This window comes from Aedes aegypti, chromosome 3 (assembly GCF_002204515.2).
Source record: "Aedes aegypti strain LVP_AGWG chromosome 3, AaegL5.0 Primary Assembly, whole genome shotgun sequence".
NCBI classification, from domain to species: Eukaryota; Metazoa; Arthropoda; class Insecta; order Diptera; family Culicidae; genus Aedes; species Aedes aegypti.
In genome coordinates, this window is record NC_035109.1 from 117,400,694 (window position 1) to 117,428,255 (window position 27,562).

The 27,562-nt window shown below is 39.4% G+C and overlaps 1 protein-coding gene across 1 annotated transcript; it reads left to right on the forward strand.

The window, feature by feature from the left end:
• The first annotated feature begins 6,837 nt into the window (after positions 1–6,837).
• Positions 6,838–26,167, forward strand: LOC5564354 (zonadhesin). The gene is made up of 3 exons (XM_001648653.2): positions 6,838–6,939; positions 21,548–25,793; positions 25,857–26,167. Exons 2-3 carry the CDS (start codon positions 21,548–21,550, stop codon positions 26,036–26,038), a joined length of 4,428 nt encoding a protein of 1,475 aa, XP_001648703.2. The 5' UTR covers positions 6,838–6,939; the 3' UTR covers positions 26,039–26,167.
• Positions 26,168–27,562: the final 1,395 nt, after the last annotated feature.

The window sequence follows — 27,562 nt, forward strand, 5'->3', positions numbered from 1 at the left end:
AAGCAGGTGAAATCAACTCACCTGTAAAAAAATCTGAACTGCTACGGCAAATGATATGTCATATGTTGTTAACAAAATGTTAATAAAATCTTAAATTTGTTTCACCAAATTAGGATGGTAGTGTTGTTTAATAACACAGAACACCTAGATATAAGAAATGAATGTAATGTTTGAAATGACACTAATGAAAAAAATATTTCAAATGGAACAAAAAATAATCAAACGTTCATAGTTTAATGCACATCAGTATTTATTGCCGTTATTTATTTCACAAACTCGATTTCATCTCATGGTCGTAGGAGTAGCTGTCTGCCAAAAGCGCCCATTGTGAGTACACCAAATCCTCGTCCAAAAACCAGCATAATTGCACGAACTGTGCATTAGCGGTCTCGATGTATCCCTGAAAGTAAAACAAACAGTACTAATTGCCACCTCGGTTGTTGCTTACAAAGATAATTCAGGAGAATGTCTTTTAAAAATAATGATTTAATGTTTAGTAGTCGGTGGAAGCATCATCTTCTTTCGTAGTTATTCAAAATTATGAAAATGAAGTTTAGCGGCCATGTGAATTACAAATCATTCAATATAAAGACGGCGCTTTCGTTCAGTGTACATTTCTCATATACGAATTTTATTCAATTCGATTCATTCCATCTCACGAACCAGTTACGAGAAAACGAGAAGTAGTGAACTATCTCGTTGTTAAACTCGCTCTGGATTCATTTCATTCCGACTCATTTTTTCTCATGTGTTATTGGAGATTTTTTTAGTATGTTCACTCTGCTCACCATGCATTAGTTTGTGTTCGATGCAAGTGAGTGCATTTTCCGGAATATGTGAATAATTTACTAAAAACTGCCATCGGTTGTGATAATCGCGAATTTTAAACACATCCAAAATGGGTCGTTTCGGCTCAATTAAAGAAAAAGTATTGAAAGTGGTTGCAAATAGCGAAGACGGACAACAGTTCAAGTGCATGGCGGATGCCGGCTGCGGATATGTACAAGTCGGCAAGTTCAATCACGGAAGCTTTCTTCGACACATACGGACACGGCATGTCCAGAAATTGGAAGTGATTGGTTTGCCCCTAGCTACGAAATCGCCGGAGAAAACAAACAAAGGCTCTCCAAAATTCAAACGAGTTAAGCGGCCTTCAAAAGTTTTGGTGTAAACGAATAGAGAAAAATTCCTCCTTGGAACGCTGCAGATGGGTACCGTCAACTCACTGCCGTACAGATTCCCGGAGTGGACAGCTTTCAAAAATTTGGTACAACCGCTGTGGAAAGCGTTCAACATTGAAATGAACAGAGTGGTGCTAACGGAGTTATACTCTAAGTCGCCGCTTATGTCAGGCAAACGATATCAGCGGAAGTCAAAGGGAAAATGCTGAACTTGAAAATTGATAGTGCATCACGAAGCAACCACCATTCATTTGGGGTGATGGTCCAGTACTTTCTCGATCGAAAAGTGGTTAGCCGATGTCTGGGTAAGCGCAATAGTTTCGTTTCTCATTACATACCGTTGTGCGAGGTGACATTAGGCCTAGGAGATGACTTCGTCCGCCTTTTTCGATGCATTTCAATTCTAGTATGAACGTGAAAGAACTAATTTTTGACCATCTAGTGGCTATTAATAATGTATTCTCAAAGCATGTCACAGTTTTCCATAATTTTCTCATAAATTTGCCGTAAAAATAGTGGCGCAAAGGCAACAACTTTATAGCACAATGTCACACACGACGATAACAGTCTAAGGGATGGTACACAAATTATGTTACGCTAAATTTCAACTTTTCCGATCACCTCTACTTTTTTGTATGAGACCTCTGAAAATTTTGTAAGGCTTGTAATGCTTGGCTTGATAGATACTGAATGGAGGGAACGATAGAGCATCGGAGAACAGAATGAACATCGACAACGACGGTCAAGCCTCCATCTCTAGATGAGGTTAAGAAGGCGATTAAAGAGCTGAAGAACAACAAGGCTGCTGGGAAGGATGAGCTCCCGGCCGAACTTCTCAAGCACGGTAGTGAGCAGCTGCATAGAATAATTCACCGTAGTATATGGTGAATAAGGATATGGGAGGAAGAAGAACTGCCTGCTAGCTGGATGGATGGCCTCATTTGCCCTCTCTTCAAAAAAGGGCATAGATTGGAGTGCGCCAATTACCGAGGAATAACACTCCTCAATTCGGCGTACAAAATAATGTCACGTATTCTGTTCAACAGATTGAGACCGCTTGAAGAGTCCTTCGTCGGCGAATACCAAGCTGGTTTTCGTGAGGGCCGATCGACGTCGGATCAAATGTTTACCCTGCGACAGATCCTCGATAAATTCCGGGAGTACAACTTGAAGACTCATCATCTGTTCATTGATTTCAAGCCGGCGTACGATTCAGTTAAAAGAAACGAGTTGTGGAAAATAATGATGGAACATGGCTTTCCGACGAAGCTGATTAGACTGATTAATGCAACGTTGGAAGGATCGAAATCAAGTATACGTGTTGCGGATGAGATTTCCACATCCTTCGTAACCTTAGACGGATTGAAGCAAGGCGATGCTCTTTCAAACCTATTGTTCAACATAGCGTTAGAAGGAGCAATAAGGAGAGCTTGCGTGCATAGGAATGGCACTATTATCACACGTTCGTACATGCTCCTTGGTTTTGCGGACGATATCGACATAATCGGGATTAATCGCCGAGGCGTGGAAGAGGCATACGTGCCTTTTAAAAGGGAGACAACGCGACTTGGGCTCATTATCAATACCACGAAGACAAAGTACATGGTCGCTGGTAGACATCGTGGGCCCATAGGTGATGTTGGTAGTGAGGTGATGATAGGTGGTGATATATTTGAAGTAGTTGAAGAATTCGTGTACCTTGGAACTCTAGTGACTTGCGATCATGATGTTACCCGCGAGGTTAAAAGGCGTATTTCAGCTGCGAGTCGGACTTTTTACGGACTTTTTTCGTAACCAGCTAAAGTCCCGCAGCTTACAGACGAAGACCAAACTCGCGTTGTACAAGACTCTAATTCTTCCGGTAGCTCTGTACGGCCACGAATCTTGGACGTTGAAAGAGGTCGACCGGAGAGCTTTTGGGGTCTTTGAACGTAAAGTGCTGCGAACAATATTCGGCGGTAAATTGGACAATGGCATCTGGCGGCGTCGCATGAATCACGAGTTATACCAAGTCTATAATGAAATGGATATTGTTAAGCGTATAAAACACGGCAGGCTGCGGTGGGCTGGGCATGTAGCTCGCATGTCGGAGGAACGTCAAGCTAAACAAATATTCAGCAGGGAACCAGGGAGAGGCCGTCGCCTCCGTGGAAGGCCGCGCACCAGATGGCTTTTTGCAGTTGAGGAGGATTTAAGGTCGCTTAACGTTCAGGGCGACTGGAAGCGATTGGTCCAGGACCGGGTCCAATGGAGAAGGCTTCTTCATTCGGCGTAGATTCAACGCAATAGCAAGGAATTGTTGCCCATCAAGTATCAAGTAAGTAAGTATAGTTAAGCTTACGACTGAATAAAATTGCCAAACAAAATTGTGTGGAGGCTATGGACAGCTTTTGTTCAAACGAAGGTTGATTTGAATTAGTTTTAAAAGTGTTTGAGCAGCTTCAAATTAGTCAGCTATGCTGCTGTATCACTCTACATTCAGCTTAAATCCCCATAGGTGCTGCTTTTTTTTCTCAAATTCTCGCATAATTTAGGACAACGTCCTAAAAACCTAGTGTGTGGCTTACTGAGCAAATGGATGGATTTATATGTTACTTAATACCACCAAAAATTAAGTTCATCGTGTATTTTTCATTCATTTGCCTAGAAACAACGAGCTACAGTCGACTCTCCACATCTCGATGTTCTACACCTCGATATCTCTCCCTATGTCGATGATTTTTTCGGTCCCTGCATTCTGCATACAATATCTCCCTATCTCGATGTGATTTTAGGGAATCAGAACAAGTTGCGAAGACACAATGACGTATGTTTGTTTTTGATTTTCCTGGTAACGGAGCAATTTTCGATCTAGTATTTATTAAACATTTGTTCTATATCTCGATCTCTCTCTATCTCGATGGTCTATTTAATATCGAGATGTGGAGAGTCGACTGTATACCATTGAGATCTAATTAGAAGATAGCGATTTCTGGACCCCTCATTAGCTAGGAGATTTTCTGTACGACGGCTTACAATGTGTCGGACGCAATCGATCCCATTTATATTGTAGAACATTTCAAAGTTCAGTAAAGCCATCTTCGGTAGAAATCTATAGTGATTCAAGCTTTCAAATATGTCTCAATTATAACGAAACGTCGAACAGAAAAAAATCAAAAACTAGTGCTTACCAAATACTGAAATTACACAATTTGTAAATAATAGGCTTTAAAGCGTTATTCTAAGATATACGGGAATTAATCTTATAAGAACACTTTCACACTTTATTAGAAATGTTCTTAGCCATTGAATGTTTGTACCGTACACCTCCGCAAACCTGAACGATACGTCATGCAAACCATCGGGGTTAGTTTTTAATTTGAACTTCTAGTCACCCTGGAACCGTGTTTCTGGTTACCTCGTTCACTGTTTTGTTTTTATTCTACGTTTCGTTCCACAGCGTTCCATTTCACTTTTCTCCGTTCCATGAGCTAAATGACGTTTGAACAATTTTTAATCCAAACGATGTGCAAATTAGCGGGAGTACCCGGGAACCAATGGGAGTACCCGGTGTATGCCTTGTGCTATCTCATGAGGCAGGTACAATGATACTCTATGCCCACGGAAGTCAAGGTGATTTCAAATACGAAGAGATCCTGGACCGACCGGGAATCGAACCCAGACACCTTCAGCATGGCTTTGCTTTGTAGCCGCGGACTCTAACCGCTCAGCTAACGAAGGCTCCATTAAATGGTTCTTATGATTGTGTTATCAAAATATTTGAACCTAGTGGCCTTGACTGTTAAACGCGCACTCGGTTTATGAAGCATCTTGCATTATCATAGCTATTCTAACCATTCAATTTTTTTATGTTTCAGATGGGAACGTTTGCCGGCAGCTGGGCATTGCTTTCGTTTTTTTGTTTGTTATACCCTCCTCTGAACCCCACACTAAACAGATCGCGGAGAACTCCCTGGTCGTGGGCACTACTAAATAAGCAAATGTAAGAACGTGGAGAGAAAATTAGAAACGACGAAAACTAAAGTGGAACATTAGTTTCTTTGTAGTGACTCACGAACCAAAAACTAAATCAAATTACTCAGCGATAACAATAGCGGCTAAAAACTAATAACATAACAAGAAACAAAAAGCTAAATACTAAAAAGGTACAAAAGGTTGACACGTTTAGTGAATATATTCATTTCTTTTCTTAAGATATGCTTTTGCTTTTGATTACCTACTAGATAAGCTTTTTATTCATTGGGAAATGTGATAATCCGCACAGAGCCTAAGCTGGTGCACGCATTGCTTCTCAGAAGTACATTGGCCTGCCTAGTTATTCAAGAATTGATTCTTATTGGGAAAACAAGATTATGATGAAATTTTATATTAAAGAGTGTACGGAATCAAATTGCGACACACACACAAATAGTTGGCAAAATTCGCACGTTCTACCAATTATCTTCAAACTTTCAGGGAATAAAATGAAACATATTGTGAATAAACGACAACTACACAAGAATTTCAATGAAATACCAATTAATTGTAACTACCGTTTTGATTCATATTCCGGACACTCTACTTTGTATGGGAAACATTTCACACGAAATGCTTCAATTTTCGCTGTTCAAAAGTCCTCACTTTCGAAGCTCGTTTTATTGAGTATTTTCAATAGATATCTATGAAAATTTATAATGCCCAACTGCTTTAGACATCACTTTGGTGGTTTAACGATTTCAATTGATGGTTTGACTTTTCTATTTAAGATTTGCTTGAGCTGTCTGGAATTCGAATCAAAGTGTTTGGAATATGAGGCAAAAGTAAGGAATCGTCCGGAATAAGAAATATGAAAAGTCAACAGACTTCTATTTATTTAAAACCTTTCATGTTGCGGAATCAAAATCTTCACTCACCATTTGAAAATAACGTGGAGGAATCATACAGAATGATTAATTTTATATGCGTTATACTTCACTCAGGCCTTAAGTGTCCGTAATATGAATAAAAACGGTACTTCTCAGTTTGAATTAAACGGTTTTCCAATATAAACATTTTTAGGTTTGCACAAAAATCTGTAATAAACTATATGATTAAAACATTAATAATCTGTAATCTGATACAGATTCTTGGTCACAAAAAATCGAGAAAATCTGTAAAATACAGGTAAATCTGTATATTTGGCAACCCTGGGTACGATGCGCACTGTGATGTTCCCTCAATTGATATTTGCACTTCAAACGCACTCAGAAATACCTAATCATTCGGAGTGACAACAGTGCTAGGGGTGGGAATGGGTCAGAAGTCTTTCTTAGAAAGTGGTATTTATTTATATTCATCGTTTTTATTTTTTTCTGTCTTATGATTGGTTATTCTTTAAGGTCAATCATTTGCTCCATGTTAACAATTCTGAAGCTTTAGATTTTGTATTCCAAGCAAACTGCAATCTTGCCACTTCACAGGGTGTTTTAAAATGTCTGAAGTTTTCACCCGTTGCACATATTTGCAGATTCTTGTTAATCAGATTTCATTCCTGACCAACGAAGGCTATGCAGCCTACCAGCCAAAAATCAATGAGCCTTTAATCTATATAATTAAACTCGTGTTCAGGACTAAAGAGTGATTTTTTTTTCTAAATGCAACTCAGAACACCCTATATGTTTCTTTTAACTGATAAAGAACCAGTGCAAATCAACGATGCCGGATTTTCAAAATATATAAGACGCTTTTCGGCGCTCGTACCGAATAGACCATTTTCTGCGGTCAGAGGAATCGTCGAAAGGTAAGAGATTAATGTAACATGAAAACAAATGTGTAACCGTTCATTGAAAGTGATAACCGGAAGATCAGTGGCTAAAAATGGTGAAAAAAGTGAAGATTTTCTGAAGAATCCACATAATTCTTGTATTTTACAATCAACAGAGAAACTATTGAAGTATGTGTGATACTGACTGAGTGAAGTAAACAACAGCATCCATTGTAGCGGAACCGGGAAAAAAGGAGATAACTTGATATTTCGCGATATTATTATCCAGAAGGTTAAATTACCGCAAAGCCCTATAGTCGTGGGCTTGACTATATATGTATACGACTATTATACTCCGAAGCTATTTCGAAGGGGTGTGAGTTTGACACCTGATATGGTAAAATATCTTTCGGGTTGCATTGCCTTAATAAGTATCGTTCCACAAGGCATATACCGAGTACTTCTGTTGGTTTGACCACATTTAATCTGAACACTTTTGAATTTGTACCCCGCTAATTTGCACATCGTTTGGATTAAAAATTGTTCAAACGTCATTTAGCTCATGGAACGGAGAAAAGTGAAATGGAACGCTGTGGAACGAAACGCAGAATAAAAACAAAACAGTGAATGAGGTAACCAGAAACACGGTTCCAGGGTGACTAGAAGTTCAAATTAAAAATGAACCCCGATGGTTTGCATAACGTATCGTTCAAGTTAGCGGGGGTGTACGGTACAAACATTCAATGGCTAAGAACATTTCTAATAAAGTGTGAAAGTGTTCTTATAAGATTAATTCTCGCATATCTTAGAATAACGCTCTAAGGCCCATTATTTACAAATTGTGTAATTTCAGTATTTGGTAAGCACTAGTTTTTGATTTTTTTTCTTTTCGACGTTTCGTTATGATTGAGACATATTTGAAAGCTTGAATCACTACGGATTTCTACCGAAGATGGCTTTACTGAACTTTGAAATGTCCTACAATATAAATTGGATCGATTGTGTCCGACACATTGTAAGCCGTAAAGAAAATCTTCTAGCTAACGAGGGGTCTAGAACCCGCTATCTTCTAATTAGATCTCAAACGTATAGCTCGTTGTTTTTAGGCAAATGAATGAAAAATACACGATGAACTTCTCTTAATCATTGTGGTGTTAAGTAACATATAAATCCATTCATTTGCTCAGTAAGCCACACACTAGGTTTATGCGAGAATTTGAGAAAAAAAAAGCTGCACCAATGGGGATTTAAGGTGAATGTAGAGTAATACAGCAGGTTAGCTCTCCAATTTGAAGCTGCTCAAACGCTTTCAAAACTAATTCACATCAACCTTCGTTTGAACAAAAAATCTCCACACACTTTTGTTTGGCAATTTTATTCAGTCGTGTGCTTAACTATATGGAAGCCTAAATTAAGGTCTATCATGCGCTTATTCAAGGCCGTTTAGTTTAGTTCTGTTTTTAGAACAGATGGTAATCTTCCAAAGCCTAGCGATCGAGAAAAAGAAAAAAAAACGGAAAACAATGTTATAATATATACACATACTTTTGGGAACTTGTAATCAGAAGACACAGTGTGTTTGTTTTACATATGGAGACATGAATTTGCGAAAAACACACTGTGTCTTCTGATTACAAGTTCCCAAAAGTATGTTTCAGACATACCAGCAAATCTGGTATATGCCAGTAAAGGGTAAATATTCATTGAAATATTAACAGGTTCACAGTTTTATGAATGCCACTAATAATTTAAAACATATTGTTGATATGTATACTGGAATTTCAAGATTATCGTTGAGAATAAATTTTATCTGGAACCTGAAATGAAGAAATATTATTTGGATTTTACTAGAATTTGTTATACCATACTCACACACTCTTGTAATACACTTAGCTTGTTGATTTTTTTTACTTATTCATTTATTTACAAGGCTCAAGCGCCAGCAGGCATAACGGAGCCGAATTCATTTGAAATCTTTATTACATATCGTTTAGATTCTTAATATCTAAGATTAGCTTCGGGGAACCGTAAAACTCGCGGTTTTGTCTAGGTTAAGGAGAACAATAATCCAGGGAAAGATAGGATTGAGGGATCATTCCGTTGACTTTCAGCAGCGTGGTATTCTGGCATATTTGCTGCTCGTCAAACTTTGAGTTGACAGAACGAAAACCTGTAACGACACAACAAGCGAGTTTCGAGGGAGCACAAGGTGGAGGAACAAACGACAAGACGGAGGAATCAAACATGAATTTCGGCTTGTTTAAAAAAATTGTACACAAGTTCCATATACACAAGGTCCAGTATACCCAATACATCTCTAATGTCTTCCTTTCTGGTTTCCCTTGGGCTCTGAGAGAAGCATTTAAAACAGATCGGACAAAGTCGTATTCGGGGCATTCACACACCACGTGATTAATATCTTGATAGCCTGCATCACAGCTACAGTGTTGCTATTGGTGAGACCTATTCGATGGAGATGCGAGCCTAGAGCGTAGTGATTGGACATCAGTCGACATATTACCTTGATAAAATCTCGACTGGAGTGTTGGACCTCACACTTTAAACCATGGTTTCTTTGATACCTGTGGGAGAATGGAATGTAACCATCGCAATTGAGGAAAATTCGTTGAAAGCGATTTGTCTGTCATAAATATCGCCTTCCATAGCGCCCACCTTAGCAAGAGAGTCCGCATTCTCATTGCCCGGAACGGAGCAATGAGAAGGGATCCAAACCAAGGTGATGATGTATAATTGATTAGATAGAGCACTCATTTAAGATCGTATTTCGCGGAGGAAATACGTGGAGTGTTTTACCGACCTCATTGATCGGATAGCCTCTATGGAGCTGAGGCTATCCGTAAAAATGAAGTATTGATCAGAGGGAAGAGAGGCAATTCGCTCTAATGCATAATGTATAGCCGCTAGTTCTGCGACGTATGCAGAGCAAGGGTTTTGAAGTTTATGGGCGCTATGAAATTCATTAAATACACCAAATCCAGTGGAATCATTTGTTTTTGACCCATCAGTGTAAAACGTTTTGTCGCAATTAACGTGACTGAACTTGCATGCAAAAATTTTGGGAATGTGTTCCGAACGGAGCTGATCTGGAATTCCACAGATTCCATGCCTCATGGTCAGATCAAAAACTACAGCAGAATCAGAGAAGTCAGAGAAGCAACCATGATAGGGGGCATTCCAAGAAGGGTTAACCTCCAGAGCCATGTAAGAGTAGTACAGTGTCATAAATTTTGTTTGAGGATTTCGTTCAATTAGCTTTTCAAAATTGCCAATTACCAAAGGATTCTGCACCTCACAACGGATGAGGAACCTAAACGACAGTTCCACGAAACGATCTGATAAAGGCATGATACCTGCTGATGAGCATGAGCATGATTGACCGCCCGCAGTTGCTACACCGTTATTGCAAGAACAGCTGTACTTACACAGGGAACCAACAGACACTACTCGGGATCAGTAGCATCCTCAATGTGTAAGTACTGGTGCTCTCATTATTATAATAAACAATACCGGCGCCGGCTGCGTCCGAATGCAGGTCAATTTGGGAATGTGAGGGAAATGTTGACGAAGCCGAGGAGTCCTCTGCACTTCCACAAGAAAACACTGGGAGTTTGGATATGGGAAAGGATTCGTTTTGGTAAACGATAAATATATAATTCGAAATGAATACGTGAGCTAATACGTGAATGACCAACACTGATAGTGTGGTTACTACGCTAACCGGACACGATACTGATTTCGTTGCTCGCTCGACAGGAGCATACAACAGGTTCAACGTATCAAACTCTACTGACGCGTTTTTTTTTTTGTTTGACTCCGGCACATTTTGTATTTTTTCTTCCGCGCAACGCGAACCGGCCACAATGGATCCGGATTCCGTCGCTCGCCCACAAGGAGCATGCAACAGATTCAACGGATCCAACACTACTCTGATAAAGGCATGATACCTGCTAATACCTCTAAACTCATTGTGTGAGTCGAGTTCATGCAGCCTAACGCGATCCGAAGACTTCGATACTGGATACGCTCCAGCTTCAGGATATGAGTTCTCGTGGCGGATTGAAAGCAAAAGCTACCGTATTCCAAAACCGACAGTATTGTCGTTCGATATAGCTTTATCAGATCTTCCGGGTGGGCTCCCCACCATGTTCCGGTAAGTGTACGCATGAAGTTGATGCTCTGTTGGCATTTCTGATACAGATACCTAATTTGCTTTCCCCAGGTGCACTTGGAGTCGAACCAGACCCCTAGATACCAATGCGATAAACCATGAGTAAGTGCTTCACCCGTAAATTGCAGCTCTAGTTCTGCTGGATTATGCTTCCTAGAAAAGACAACTAACTCAGTTTTCTCCGGAGAGAATTCGATACCCAGCTTAACAGCCCATGCAGACAAATTGTCCAGAGTATCTTGCAAAGGTCCTGTAACAGAAACAACGGCATCATCAGCAAACTGTCTTAGCGAGCAATTTTCCATGAGACAATCGTCTATGTCTCTAACCTAAAAGTTGTAAAGCAGGGGGCTTAAGCATGAGCCCTGGGGGAGACTCATGTAACTTATTCGTGAAGTTTTTGAGGTTTCATGAGAAAAAATCATGTATTTCTCAGACAACAAATTGTACAAGAAGTTGTTCAAAATCGGAGAGAGTCCACACTCGTGGACTTTGTCTGAAAGGACATCCATACAAACTGCATCAAAAGCATCCTTAATATCCAAGAATACAGAACCCATTTCTTGTTTTTGAGCATAGTCCAGTTGAATTTCCCTTACCTCTGCAAAAACCAAATTGCGTATCTGATAGAAGGCCATTCGATTCAACCCATTTGGCAACCCATTCTTCTCGAAAAGCTCCCGTAAGCACGATAGCATTGCAATCGGACGTGGTTGTGGTCCGACGTGGGTTTTCAAGGCTTTTGAATGGCAATAACCCTCATTTGTCTCCATTGATCCGGAACAATGTTTTTTTCCAAGAATGCTTTGAATATGTTCAATATGCGCCTCTTCGCGACGTCTGGAAGGTTTTTCAGCAAATTGAATTTCATTCCATCCATTGAGAATTCTACCATTAAAAAGCGTGAACCCATTTCGGTTATTTCATGTGAATATTCACGAAATATCGCTTGTACTTGAACGAAATCCGGACAGACTTTCTTCGAGAAGTCGAAAATCCATCGAGGCGAGCTTTCTCTGTCCTCGTTAGCCGACGACGCGTTGCGCATTCTTTTACCAACCGTCCAGAGCGTTCGTATGGAAGTCTCCCGAGATAATCCGCTGATGATTTTTTTTTCCAATACAGTCAACTTTCGTTCGTTGCACTAAACCTGTAGCCCACTTAGTGAAAGACTTTCACCACAGACAAACAAACGTAACACTTAGAACAAATCGTGATTAAAATCATAGTCACAAGAACATGTACGCCCAATGCTAAATTCAACGTGTTTGGCCGATCGACCAACAGATGACGGTAGAGAGCAAACGTCAAACGCGAACAAAAACGATGCGAGCGCTGCGAGTAGTGGATTGACCACCTACAATATTTTTGAATCGGCCGTTAAAAAGGTGGTCGATGGACATCGATGAGAGTGTGACGTCTGTTTGTCTGTGCTTTCCCTAAACGGGCTGAGTTTCAAGCTGTCAAATAACATAGAACAAAAGAAAATCAGAGCTACCAACATTGATAAATTGGGTCTTATGTCAGAAAATGACGTTTGCCTTCGTTTTAGGTGGGCTATGGACCGATGCACGAGTTCACTTTTTGACGTTTGAGCGGTGCCGTGTTATTTACGTGCCCATGGCAACGAGTGAATTTGGCACCGCTCAAACGTCAAATTAGTGAACACATGCATTGGTCCATAGCCCAACTAACGGGAGCCCAATTAAAACGTAGCCCACCTAAAGATAGTGCAACGAACGAAATTCGACTGTAATCGCGTTTTTTCGCCCTCGTTGGATTCTTGAACTTACGATCATGTAAGGTGTACCGCTCGTAATTATCCCGTACTCCGCGCTTTCGGTATTGATGCTCCCGGTATTGCGCGACGCTGTGCTTGAAGAGCACTGTTAATGATCAACCCGGATTAGAATCGATATTCTTCCAACGGAGAAAGATCCTCGACCGACTGCTCGCCATCGGTGATCAACTCGGCGTATTTTCCTCAGTCAATATGTTTCGTGAGGTCATACACGAGGTCGATCTGGCGAGCTTGACACGAGCTATTGATACCTAATTGAAATTTTGATTGGCAGGTGATCACTACCATGGGGATCCTGAATCACTTTCCACGTGCAATCCAATGTTAATGAATTCGAACAGATTGAAAGGTCTAACATACTTGGAGGATCAGGAGGTTTTATTCTCGTTGCTTCCCAAGAGCACAAAGTTGTCAAATTGAAATACAACGATTGTCGTCCTTCGGTGATCCCCAGGCTGTACCATGAGAATTAAAATCTCCTAGGATCAACAACGGCGCTGGCATAGCGCAGCATATATCCGAAAGGTCTCTGCGAGATACTTTCGCATTCGGCGGTATGTATACACTGACTATGCTAATACTTTTACTTCGGATTGTAATATGACATGCAACTATTTCAATACCTGCTTTCGGGGGGAAATCAATTCTATAAAAGGAGTAGAGCTCGTTGATCCCCAAGAGTGATCCTCCATACCCATCCCCTCGATCCAGACAAACAATATTATAATCGTGGAAGAGATGTCTTTATCTGAAGAGAGCCATGTTTTACAAAGAGCAAATATGTCACAGCGGCTGCTGTGAACTAAACATTTGAACGCGTCAATATTTTTAATAACGCTTCTGCAATTCCACTGTAGTACATCGATCATATCCCCACCCTCGTTGGTTAAATTAGCCATCGAAAGATATGAACGAGTTAAGAATCGGCCAACTTGAAGCCAGTCGCTTTAGAAGAGGTTTCACAAAAGGAAGAATCATAATGATAAGACTTTCAATGGTGGGTGAGACTTCCAATGTGTCGAAGATGATATTCACTAACCCAGAAAGAGTCACTTTTCCAGAAGCGTCAGCCTGTTTTGGCCGATTTTCCCGGCAAGTTTGATGGTTTTCTGGGCGAAAAATTGGGGCATCTGGGGTTTTAGATGCTCCCGGAAGTGACGGGAAGTCTCCAGACGAGAATGTGAAGCCTTTTTGGTATTTCCGGCACTTCTTGATTTTACCAAAGGATTTTGATGCGTTTGAACCTGTTGAACAACAGGTACGTTCTTAGACGCCTGCTGTTGCAAGTGCCGCTTTGTAGCAACACGTTTCCTTTTCGAACCTGTTTCAATTATAGTGTCCACTTCGCAACCCTCAGAGTCAGAGCCTTGATCATTATCCGGCAGAGATGCGAAGATGTTGTTGCTAGTGCTTCAAGAGGCTGATGGTGCAGCAGTCGGAGAGTTCTTTTTTTTAAATTTCTGCATAAGATCGCTTCGACCGCTGTTTCAAAGAGCGCTGGGTATGTCTTTTTCAATGTACCTCGGGCATGCCGCGAGCTCATGTGGAGCTTGCCCACAGCACACACATTTTGGATCCTTGGTACAAGAACCCTCGATGTGTTGCTCGCCACACTTGTTGCAGCGTGGTTTATTGCAACAGTACAATTTTCGCAGTGCATAACCGTCGGAACATATAGACGCACAGGTAATCGAAGTAAACCAATCACGAAAACATCCGGAAGAGCTGACCAGAGAAAGTAATTCGAAATGAATTAGACGGCTTTTTTGAGTCAAAACGTGTCAAAAAGGGTTCGGCGACAACACCTATGCATCCTACCGTAGCGCTCGGGAAGTAAACATGGTAGGGTAGAAGTACCAATTATGGCTATAGTACCAATTATGGCAATAGTGGGAACAAAAAGAGATTTTTCTTATTGTTTCACTAAACTATTATGGCTTATATTCACAGGAATGATTAAACTATTTGTTTTTGATGGTAACTAAACCTTGAAAAGAACATTCGTGCAATAAGCTTCGAAAAATGAACATTTGAAAATTTTGCCTCACATATATGTCACCTTCTTAGCAGTTGGCTAAGGGACCTCCGTTACGAAATGTATGTTTTCATCCGGATAAACTGTTTCAACCGATGAATGTATGTTACCTAGTGAGAACAAATGAATAAATTTAGCTGGTATGCAATCAATTCTACTGTTTTAAGTTGGAAATCGTGTTATTTCCACTATGTCGTTAACTGGTACAAAGAGTGTATGAGAGCCCAATTATGGCAATACTCTGGAGGCGGTTTGTTTACATTTTTTGATCAGTAAAATAAAAGAAGTAAAGCTATTTTACGGGTGACTGCCATGACGGGACGGTTCGGTAAGGCATTATCTTCATGTTTTGTACTCAATTACTAAGATTTTTCAATCACACGTTCGAAAACGTTCGCGAGCGGAAGATGCTAATTTCATGATAGAGAGGGGTTTTCAGCGACACTCGATTTTTGAATTTTTCCTCTTTTTTCGTTAAAAATTGGCACTGGAAAGGTAATGTGAGAGCATTAATGCTGTTTTGTATCATAATTTGCATTTACACTACATTTTGACTTCTTTTTCGAAAATTAATTTTCTCCCATGAACCCATTGCAAAAAATTGATCTAACATCTATTTAACCCAAAATTTTTGGAAAATTTTATGAGCGATATCTTCATTACATATTAGCGTTGCATTATCATTCGCTCTTTATGGCGTTTGAGTTCATTTCGTGCAAATATTCGATAGTCCATAATTGGTACACTTTTATGTCGAATGCTAGGAACGCTATTGCCATAATTGGTACAAAGACAACGCTTTTTAAAATCCATTTTTAGAAGCTTAAAGTCAATTTAGTACTAAAACTGTTTAAATCAACAGATTCGCAAGGCTTTAAACTAGTAATTGACACCAACAATTCATGCTTGCGTTTTAGAAACGCGGTTACAACTTGATTTTTATTACTACTGTTGACATATTGCATCCATAATTGGTACACCTACCCTACTCCAACAAAAGCAGCTCAAAGGCAGCAATCTTGTTAGCCTGTTCGCGATCACTCACTGTGATGCGCAATTTGTCACGGCTGGGAGAAGCGACCTCGATTTGGACTTTGTCAGATCTTTTTCAATTTGTAGTTTGTTTAAGGACATATCTTCTTGAGTACCAAAATGGCATCCCCAGACAACCAGAAATCGCATAAAAGTTCACGTTACAACTCGTTTATTCATACTAATTACATCAAACTCGCTAAACACCGTGGATAAACTCGTCAGATTGATGAGTTTCCTCGCATAAAACACTTCTTTTCTGAGTTCATTTGTACATTTTGTTTCGTCCCGTACACACATACAAAGTAAGTCGGATCAATCCGTATCAGCTGTTAAATAATCATTTGTTATCATAAGTTAAGTCGCATAATATTGCAGGTTAGTTCGGTAGAATATTTATACACTCGCATTATATGTTATTATTCATCACATAATATATGCACGCATATCGCCTCCACTTTTGTACGTAGAAGGCCGCAACATCTTATAAGTGAAATTTTGCACATATAGAGCCTCCAGGTGATTTCGTTATACGTACATTTTAGTTGTCTGGGTCTAATATGGCACCTTACTCCCCCCTTCATTTTCCGCTCCCTCCTCCCACGCTTCTCACAGTGTTTTCGAGAGCGATCACAAAAAATGATTATTTGAAGTTACTAACCTTATTGTAGAGGGCTTGTTTCTTAACTGAAAGCATTCCATAATGTGTTTTTCACAAATCACCAGCTTTTGAATACAAACACGTAGTTATTGCCCATTGCACGATGACGTCATCAGATAATCGCTCTCTTTCCCTCCTTCGGGAAATTTGAAAACAACGGTGCCAGTACCTGTCAAAGTTGACAGGTACTGGCACCAATGTTTTCAAGTTTTGTTGAAGAGCGAAAGAGAAAGATTTTCGCCGTGCAATGCCTAATTGCTGGGATTTGTGTTGTAAAATACCATGCACTACCGAATCACTTCTTCTTCACGCATCGAGATATTGTTTGTTGTCTTTTCGGTGCCCGTTCTAAAACTCACTTTTAATCGTATTTCTACTCACCGTAGCAATTCAAAAATCTAATGCGATACTTGAAACACTTTGATTTTTCACGCACGATGCTCCTGGGAGCAATAAATCACTTATATTCGTCAATTTGTGCTCGAAAACAGCATTGTTTATGAATCGGATGCGCCGCTCTTACTGATTGGAAGTGATGTCAGTTTTTATGTTTGGAATTAAAAATGTTTGGATATTCATGCACTTGGTACAACCACGTATTTTACAATTTCATAATACTCAAAAGGTGTACAATGTCACAAGTGTTGCAAAACATTTTGATGCGTGAGAAAAACAATGTACGATGCAATTTAACAGCAAAAATGAATTTAAGATTTTATACACTACAATTGATTGTAGAATTCAAATGCATACACGGTGGTTTGCGAGTACCCTTTAATGGGTGAAAATTTACCCATTTCCGCTAGAAGTGCCTCTCCACAATTAATGGGTAAACACGGTTTACTCATTAGAGAGTAAAGCCAGTTTATGTCATAGGATGGGTAAATTTTTACCCTTTATGCAAAACGCTCCCGCATTGGAAAATGGGTGCAAAATTACCCATTTCGATAATGATGAGAGGACAATCTTAAATTTGAAGATTATTTACGTTTTCATTAAGTAAAACAACTGAGCAGTTATAGTTTTGGTTTATTTTATCATAAGGAACATACGGGAAATAAATTTAAGCACTTTTTATGCAGTCATTCCGATGTAACATTGTGCCGGAATGAAAGGCGATGCCAAACCGGTGCAACCCTCCAAGTAATCTGAAATTTCCTAAAAAAAATCAACAATTTTAGTTATTTGAATAAATATTCGAAACGATCATCACTCACCGCTTTTATGGAATATCCTGGTACTCAATAAAACAGATCATCATCTCATATTTGAGAAATTTACTAAGAATCAAGAAGCACGATATTTTTCTTCGCAAACACACACGCATGACACAACACACGCATGGTGTGAAAATAAATGAAATTGTGATTTTGAGCTTTTATGAAGTTGTTGATGAATTCATATCGACAATAATACCTTTGTATGAAACGTGTGCTAGTAATACTGCCTACATAATTCTGTGGGTGGAGGTATGCATGGAATGCTCAATGAACTTTCACCTTAATGGTTTCCAGAAATGGAACCAGAAAGGGACTCTTAGATCCGGGTAGGTAAGCTCGGCGTCGGGGGGTCGCTTGCACAGTACCAGGAGTTGAATGGAAGACGCATGTAAGATTAGCGTTGGAGGCAGATTCAAGCGATTCTGTTTGTCTACATGCCAAACGGTTTACTGCACTATTCAGCGGAGCAGATTTTCCATTTCCGTTAGGATCCATAGTATTTACATCCTCAGAAAACAAAACTTGTTCGAATGGGAAGATAGGAGCAGTGATTTCATAATCCGAAATAACAAATTGCGATGGACCCCCGTCCTCATCAGAATCTTCCATCGTGAGATTTCCACTCCACATGGATGGTGATAGAAAAACTATTCCTAATGGCGTTAAAAAAAATCACAAAATCAGAACAAAATTTTTAGAAGGATGAATTTGGTTTGGACTTTTTGTGAATTGATCACTTTTTTAAAAAATATTTCAGAATAAAAAAACATCGAGAAAAATAAGTGGGTGTTAAATGGGTTAATTAATCAGTGGAGAAGAAGGACCGAAAAATGCGAAAATTTGTTTATTTCTATTACGGTACCACTGCTTTCAGTCTATACGCCCGAAACAATGACACGGTGCTTCCCTGACCGTTATTATTAGAAAATCTCCATCAAATCTGTGCTCATCAGTTCAATATAGCTACGCTGCATGTCTGGGAAAAATTAAAAAAAAACATAGGGCCCGTTCTGAAGTTACGCCCTTTTGGTTGTATAAGTCCATAAATTCGAAGGAAATATGAGATATTCAAACGGATTTTTATTGGTCGTGATTATTATAAGAAATAAACCATCAAAATTTGGTTCAAACTAGGTGTTTTTTGTTATTTGTAACCACTGGCCAGAGTTTTGAATGAAAATATCTTCGAAATTCTGAGTTACGCCCTTTTTGAAGTGTAACTATTAAAATCACTATATTTCATCTTGTAGTGTGTTTAAAATATTGTTAAAAGCATATTAGCTTCGCGACGTGGAGATTTGTTGTTCGACAAGTTCAATAAAACAGTTCTTAAATGAGCCTTCATTTCGTGTATGACCTAAATTTTCGAAAACGGGTTTGATTAAAGTTTTTATATTACCTTCAATGAATGTCATTCAGTTTGGCTGACAGAAGTGAAAACTTTAAATGGAAAATAGTTTATTCAACTTGGTATTCAGCTTTGAGTATATTGTTGAAAAGAGTGTTTTATAAGCCAATGTTCAGAAATTACTTTTGATGATCAGTTTGAATTGCTACTTGGGTAGAAAGCTCTGAGTCAATAATTGTGAAAGTGATCTTTAAAATTTTAAGCTGAGGAGCAAGATTTGTCCCAGTTGGGACGTATCGCCTTAAATTTGAAGAAGAGTGACCGTTATCATACTCATCATTCCAACTAGAAGATTGAAAGCCATGACTTCTGAAAATTCAAACCTCTGTTCACCCAACCAGTGGCTGCTAGTTTTTAACAATCACTTACATCATTTGCAGATCACATGTGAAGTATGATTTTTTGGCTGTGTCATTCATAATCAAGGACATCCTTGGTTTTTAAAGGTTGAAAAATTTAGGCATTAACACAACTTGTTTTTGCAAAAACTTAACTTTTATGTGCTCATTGATATAGAAAAGAGAAGCACCATTCATGCATTAAAAATAAATCAAATAAAAATATTGATTCCAACTAAGAACAGTGTACCAGTTATGGTCATAGTGGTTCCCTATATGGCCATATGGGACATTTTGACAAGTTTCACATTTTAAATCTTTTTGAATGCTTTAACATCAAGTTTTATCTTAAATCTAACTACTGCAACACACAAAAATTTTAAAAAATTGAAGTAAGGCATCAAAGGCATAAAATAATCATGTATGGCAAAATAGGGAACCACTATGTCCATAACTGGTACACTTACCCTACTCATCATCATTTATATAATTTTTTTTTAGTTGAGGATAAATATCATGACAATACTTTCCCACCATGAAAGTATCAAATATTCTGTTGGTGAAATTTTATGCGTTGTTGTTTATTTTTTCAACTTAAAGGGTTGCAGGGTTTGCAGCTTAAACTGTCCTATAACAAATGTATGAGAAATTTCCGACGGCTTAATATTTTTAACCTTCCTCCATATGCAAAATCTCAGCCCAAATGCTGAATGTTTCAGTAAAAGTACCCAAGGTAGGTATATGAAAGTTCGATAATGTCGACATTTTGGCACCGTGTCAGGCTTTGGAAAATGAAACGTTTATTGACAAATGAGCCATAATTTGATCCCTTGAATGCGCCCGCATTCACCAGCCAACCGCAATAGGCCAAGGAAAGTGGTTAACGATCGGCTTATTCGGATTAAAATCCAAACTGTACATCGTGTACACTGTGTTTCGTCAACCAAAAATATACATTGAAATTCAGGTTATGTCTGACGTGTTGTAAAAATTTCATTCAAATCGATTTATAAATAACTGCCTAGCCTGAAGTTGATCATCTTGCATGGAAAATATAAAAATAGTTACAAATGTGTTGTCCTATGCTACACATGAGTCCCTCATTCAAAGATAAAAGTTCACTTTTCGTCATTCGATTTAGCTGAACAAAAATATGAAGTTAACTATTAATTATTATGTATCCACTTGCTCAGATGTCAGGGTTCAATTCTCGTATTGATTCCAGGATCTTCTCGCAAAAAATCTTTGAAATTACTAAGTATAAAGTATCATCCAGCCTGCTTTATGATATATGTAGTAATTCAAAAATGTCAACTATCGCCAAGAAAACACTTATATAGTAAGCGTTAAAAATGGTTGAAAAAGAAGAAGAACAAGGATAAGCGGTAATGATTTGTGGAGACAATTTTTCGATGCAACTTTGTTGTAAATTACAGAGTTGCTTAATATCAATCATATCAGCTGATGGCTGATGGTCTTAAACTATCAATATCACTTGCGAGCTATCAATATCACTTTGATTTGACAACCAACAGCAGTGATGCGACATCGCACTCTAGATCAAAATCACTGCAAAATGAGTGATCACGTGGTCATTATCCATGCTATTAATGTTTTTCAGTGACCAACATATAGTATCAATCTATCTGCAACACTTTCTAAAATGCACTGGTGATGGAATAGACAGCATGATGTTCATGTGATATGGAATGATCCGATTTGTATCGCAGTCGGCCTGAACAAATCAGCAAATTTTAAGCATGGATAGTGGCATCGAGCAACTCTGGTTGTAAAACCAACAATCGTTTTTTTTTTTTCATTTTAAGCTTCTGATTGTGTTATCAAACATATTTGAACCTAGTGGCCTTGACTGTAAAAAGCGCACTCGCTTTCTGAAGCATCTCGCATTATTATGTCATTATCTTGGCTATTCTAACCATTCAGTTTTGTTCTGTTTCAGATGGGAACATTTGCCGGCAACTTGGCGCTGCTTTCGTTAGTGGCGGCGATCGGCGTTAATGCCAGCACTATAGGTTTACGCAATTTGAAGCTGAATCCTGTTAACTCGGACGTTACGGACAGTGCTTCAAAAAATCGAACTTCTCGACAGTTTGGCTCTTATTGCCCGTACGCTAACAGTCAATGTCAACAGAGGCCAATCATTTGCCCGTCGGGCAGTTTTTTGGAGAACGGCAACTGCGTTATTCGTCAGACGTACTGTCCTGGAGGTTATTCGCTGGTGGGGAATAATTGCGTTGGACAGACTGTGTGTCCTACCGGATATTTTCTTAGCAATAATATGTGTCATCGTAATCCGGTGGTTGTTGAACCTCAACCACCTTCATCACAGTGTATACAGAAAACTATACCAGCTACATGTGAAGCTAGCTATGTATCTTCAAACGGTCAATGCGTTAAACAGGACATCCAAATTCCTGATATGACGAATAAGACATCATTGATTACAGAGCCGGCTACATGTCCAAACGGATATCTTATCGACGGGCAAAATTGCATTTTATACGATCGAGAATCCGCCAGATGTGAAAGAGGTGAAATGCGATTGGGCGAGTGTGTAGTTCCTGGCGTTTGTCAACCTCCGTACGTCATTGATTCATACGGCCGATGTGAACGATCGTTCCAACAGCCTGCGAGATGTCCTGCCGGGTCAACGCTTTACGATGGAGTTTGTCAGTATCCAGCACCAACTTGTCCCCAAAACTACACTGTTGCTAATAAGCAATGCGTTTTGGAGCAGATAGCAACAGTTCAGTGCAGTCCTGGATCTAGAATGGTGGATAATGTTTGTGTGGTATCACAGCCGACCTGTCCAGCTGGTTTTGCGGTAAAAGATGGACAATGTCTTAAAAGTGAGTATGACGAACCGCGGTGTCCTGCAGGCAGTTATATTAGAGGCAATTTTTGTGTGACTGGAGAGGTTAGCTGCCCCCATGGGTACGACTACAGGGATGACCGCTGTGTTAAAGAGGACAAAGAGCCCGTGAGTTGTCCTTATGGGTCCAGTATGCGACGAGGTATTTGCGTAGCAGATCAACCGATATGCAGTACCGGTTTTACATATGATGCACGTTTCGGAAAGTGTATAAGATACGATAAGCAGCCGGCTACTTGTAAACATGGATTTACTCTAAGGGATGGAGAATGTGTAAGCGCGGTTCGTTGTGATGGAGACTTCAAGCTTCAGGCTGGAGAATGCATTCGAGAGGACAGAGACGTTGAACGTTGCCCTCAAGGAAGCAATTTGATGGATGGTTTGTGTGTCACTTCGAGGCCTTCATGTGACCATGGCTTCGATTTGGAGAAAGGAGTTTGTGTTAGAAAACATAATGAAGCACCAAAATGCCCCCAAGGCTCTCGTATTTCTAATGGATATTGCGTAGCTGAAAGTGCCGGATGCAAGCCTGAATTCATGCGGGATGGACAGTGCGTAGAGGAAACTTTCGAGCAGCCGAGATGTCCTATGGGTTATACTTTTGTAAACGGTTTTTGTTTGGCCAAGCCGTATTGTGAAGCTGGTTACGTATTTGAGGATGGAATTTGCCGCAAACGTGATTTCGGACCGGTAACTTGTCCAGCAGGATCATCGCTACAAGAGGGCGTTTGTGTGAGCTATGATTTTACTTGTATACCAGGCTTCGAAAGGCGTGATAGTATGTGTGTCCGGAGGCATACTTCATCGCCCATATGCCCTTCCAATGCAGAATTCAGGGATGGTATATGTTTAACCAAAACGACAGCTTCGTGTCCTTTCGGGGCGGCATTATCAGGTGGTAGTTGTATCATAACTGAAAGTATTGCACCTATTTGTCCACCGGGACTCATGTATCGTAATGGAATGTGTTACGGAATATCATCAATCGCACCAACACCATGTAACAGCGGTTGTCAAATGCAACAGCCGTGTTCTAGCGGTTGCCAAGTGCAACAACCTTGCGCTAGCAATTTCCTGTGCAGCCTAACACAGTCTTGCGGAAGTTGCGGGCAATCTGCGCCACAACAACAGCCACAAGTTGTACAAGCCACATGTCCATCTGGCTATCAATCCATCAACAATATGTGTACACGCCAACAGACCATTCCAATGCAATGTCAACCGCCATACACCCGGCAGGGCAGTGAGTGCGTTCTATTCGGATCAACGGTTTGCGCAAATGGTTTTACAATGGAGAGTGGGCGTTGCGTACGTTTCGAACAAATGCCTGCAAATTGCCGTGATGGATTCTTCTTCCGGAATAATCGTTGCGTCTTTCTGAATCCAGATTGCGGCTCCGGCTATCATAACATAAATGGAACTTGCACTAAAGTACATGAAATTCGGCCTCAATGCCCTTTACATCATAAAATTTACAAAAATTTTTGTGTTGCGCAGCCGGAATGTACTCTAGGTGCAGAATTACGTGACAACCAATGTTATAAAGCCAAGTACACTACTCCTCAGTGCCCAGTTGGTTTTATGGCTCGTGATAATTATTGTGTTGCATCACTGCAATGTGACCTTGACGCTCGTTTAGAGGGAAATTTGTGCGTCAAGAGTGAGCAGCGTCCTGTTAGTTGCCCTACAGGATCTAACCAATATGAAGACTACTGTACTGTTCCTGGACCATTGTGTTCTGATGGGTTCAGTCTACAAGCTGGTCGATGCGTAAAAATTCAAAGAATTCCAGTTGTTTGTCCGCATGGTAGCTCCCTAAAACGTGATTCATGTGTAATGCCTGTAGATTGTTATCATGATTATCAAATGATTTCCGGTCAGTGCACTAGGACGGAGCTAGTCCCGAATCAATGTCCTTCCGGATTCTATGTAGATGAAAATCGATGCGTTTCCAAGAACCTGAACTGCCCCAACGGCTACCAATTTGAGGAAGACCAATGCGTACGAAAGCAATTTGAAATACTGAAGTGCCCGTATGGCTCCACACTTCGTGATGACCTTTGTGTAAGCGGCAAACCTTCATGTACATTAGGTTTCAAATTGGAGAGTAACCGATGTGTTAAACATTCATATCAAACACCTCAATGTCCACCTGAAACAGTTATGGTTGAAAACCGGTGCGTCAGAAATTTGGAATGTCCGCATGAGTACCGATATGTTGCTGGCCGCTGTGTCAAATATCTCTACGAAACGCCAAGATGCAAAGTCGGCTCTCTATATAATAACAAATGTATTGCTTCTGGTCCTGAATGCCCATCTGAACACGATTATATGGGAGGAAATTGCATCAAGAAGGAATACGTGAGCTTATCTTGTCCTTCTGGGTCAAAACAGAAAGAAAAATACTGTGTTGTAGGTAATCCTACTTGCCGAGATGGGTTCGATTACAGCTCTTCTATGTGTGTCAGAGTGTCTTCAATTCGAGCTAATTGTCCTTCTAAGTATACTTACAAAGACGGCATGTGTGTTTCCGAGGTACATCAGTCCGATTATGTATGCAAAGAAGGATACGTTCTCAATGGTCATCAATGTGTACGAACAATGTACGCCAGTCCTACATGCCCTACTGGTTTCTTGTTGCAGGGGACAAACTGTCTAGAAATCTCTTGCACACCCGTTGCCGCAGCATATAATAATGGAGGACTATCTTCTAACGTAGAATATAAGAGTACCATCGGAATAATGCAACAATTATATCCAACAATAGGAGTTGCTAGCGTTACGACTCCCCAACAGCACTTCGATGTGAATTTCGACCAAACTATACACACATCCTCAGTTACAGTAAGCCAGCCTACGTATACTTCATCTTCCAGCATTCCCAGGGAATTTGCTGAATTCTTTGAACAAATGCCCGATCGCTCGGAGGTGTTTGGCTCTCATTCGACTTACCCATCGGGAAATTGGCAAACAGGAGTCGTACCCGTTAGCTCTACTAACTCTAGCACATTAGAAATGCCCGAAATAACAGTACATAACCCTGAGGATGTAACAATTCCCACATTAGAGCATATTGCCAGCTGTACGGTATACTCGCCCAAGATTTGTACCAAAGAGGATGAATGGGAATGTAAACATTTGGAATTTGAAAACATCAGGAGTCGGTATTGCGTGGAGAATGGCGGAAGTATCTATTTGAAGCTTGAAGAAACCAGCTATGACGAAAACTCCGAGGTGTTGATAATGGCTGCTCCGTCTGAATCTCAATTTGGACCTGACGATGATTACGAGGATGATGACTACGGCGATTCTTGTAAGTTTTGACCAGGTTGGTGTATATTCTTTATGAGCACTAATTGTTTTTTTTTTCTTCCAGTGGATTGTTCGGGCTGTACTGGTGGAGAATACACCTGTTCTAGAAAATGCTTTGAATACGATTGTGGGGATGTTAAATGTAAGTACATCAGCATCAAGGATTTCTGCAGTGACGATGGGCCAACGCCGGAGCATGGCTGCTCCTACCATGAAGGGTGCCGAGGAGACTTTTGCACTATGTAAATAGAATGAAACAGTATAATGTTTATTTATCGTTGTTTGAAAAAAAGCATAACTGCCATTTTTACTTGATAAAGTAAATAAAGTTAAGTTAATTTCTAATAATAACAACTGATAAATAACTTACATTAATTATGTTAGAGATTTTTTTTTCTTTGATCACAATTCGCTACGTTCAATCTACGCCAAATGGATAATTATTCTCCACTAAACTCTGTCCTGAGCCAATCGCTTCTTGCTAAGTTTTTTTTTTATTTTTCTTTTTTAGTATCATTCCAAACGTTACATTCATTTCTTATATCTAGGCGTTCTGTATTAGACAACACTATCATCCTAATTTAGGATTTTATTAACATTTTGTTAACAACGTATTTACATTTAATTTGCCATAGTAGTTCAGATTTTTTACAGGTGAGTTGATTTCACCTGCTTATAAGAAAATTACCGCTTTCAATTAACTTAACATAACTTAACCTATATATGTAATGCAATAATAGTAGTACTAGAAGATTGTAATGTTTTTTGCCTGAAATAATTAACTGTTTTATTTTACATTTGTTCCAATCTTTCAACATTGGATATTCTATGTATCTTATTGGTATTATACCAGGGAGGAAGCTTCAGAATCATTTTCAAAATTTTACCAAGCTGTGTTCCAACAGAAGCACCTAAAATTTCAAAAACTTTAATTTTAAATGACGAAATAGTTGATCTTTTATACGCCTATGAATGATGATTGCAACTCTCCAACATGCCCCATCAAATCAATTATTACGATAAACAAAAAGGTTAGGATCTCTTTTGAGTTTAGATCCAGGTTTCAAATACGTTTCAGTAATAACTGCTATATGCACGTTATTAACTGTAAATTAAAAAAAATTAAGCAGCTTGTCCTCTTTATCATTCAAAGAGCGAGCATTCCAATTTAAAATATTTAAATTATTATTTGGTTCCATTAGAAAAACGTAATCCAATAACAAATTTATTAGTAAATTTTACACTAACTTGGACTGCTTCAGTCATAGTGGTGGCTTTGAACATTGTTAGAAAATTATAATCAAAGGCATACATATCACTTGAAGTGGGTACATTATCTGATGATTTTCCATTAGAATTTTCGGTAGACGAAGAGGCGAAGTAGAAGTTTCCTGTGGCGGGATTCTCGTATTACCCGGGATATCCGTATTTCCCGGGAAGCTCTATTCCAATAAACAATTGGCCATCTACATTCAAATAAAAACCATCGCACAATTTACTTTTCAAATCAAACCTATCATTTTGATGTTCATTGGTTGTATTCCGCAATCAAACACTTGTTGAAAAATGCATATATATTTTTGACGATTTTTTCCCAAGTAAGTTTATATGCAATATATTATGAAGGAACTTTCGAGAGATCTATTTCATGATATGGTAAGGGTATTGTTCATCCATGGTTTTCAGTTTTCATGTTTTATATTTGGTTAGTTTTTATTCTAGTGTTCGAAAAGAATTATTGATATGAAGATGCATCGAAGCCAAACTTCA

Bases quoted from the DNA above. Each gene is read 5' to 3' on its own strand.
- LOC5564354 (XM_001648653.2), top strand. From the start codon at position 21,548: ATGGGAACATTTGCCGGCAACTTGGCGCTGCTTTCGTTAGTGGCGGCG. The intron at 25,794-25,856 runs GTAAGTTTTGAC...TTTTTCTTCCAG, and splicing joins TGATGACTACGGCGATTCTT to TGGATTGTTCGGGCTGTACT.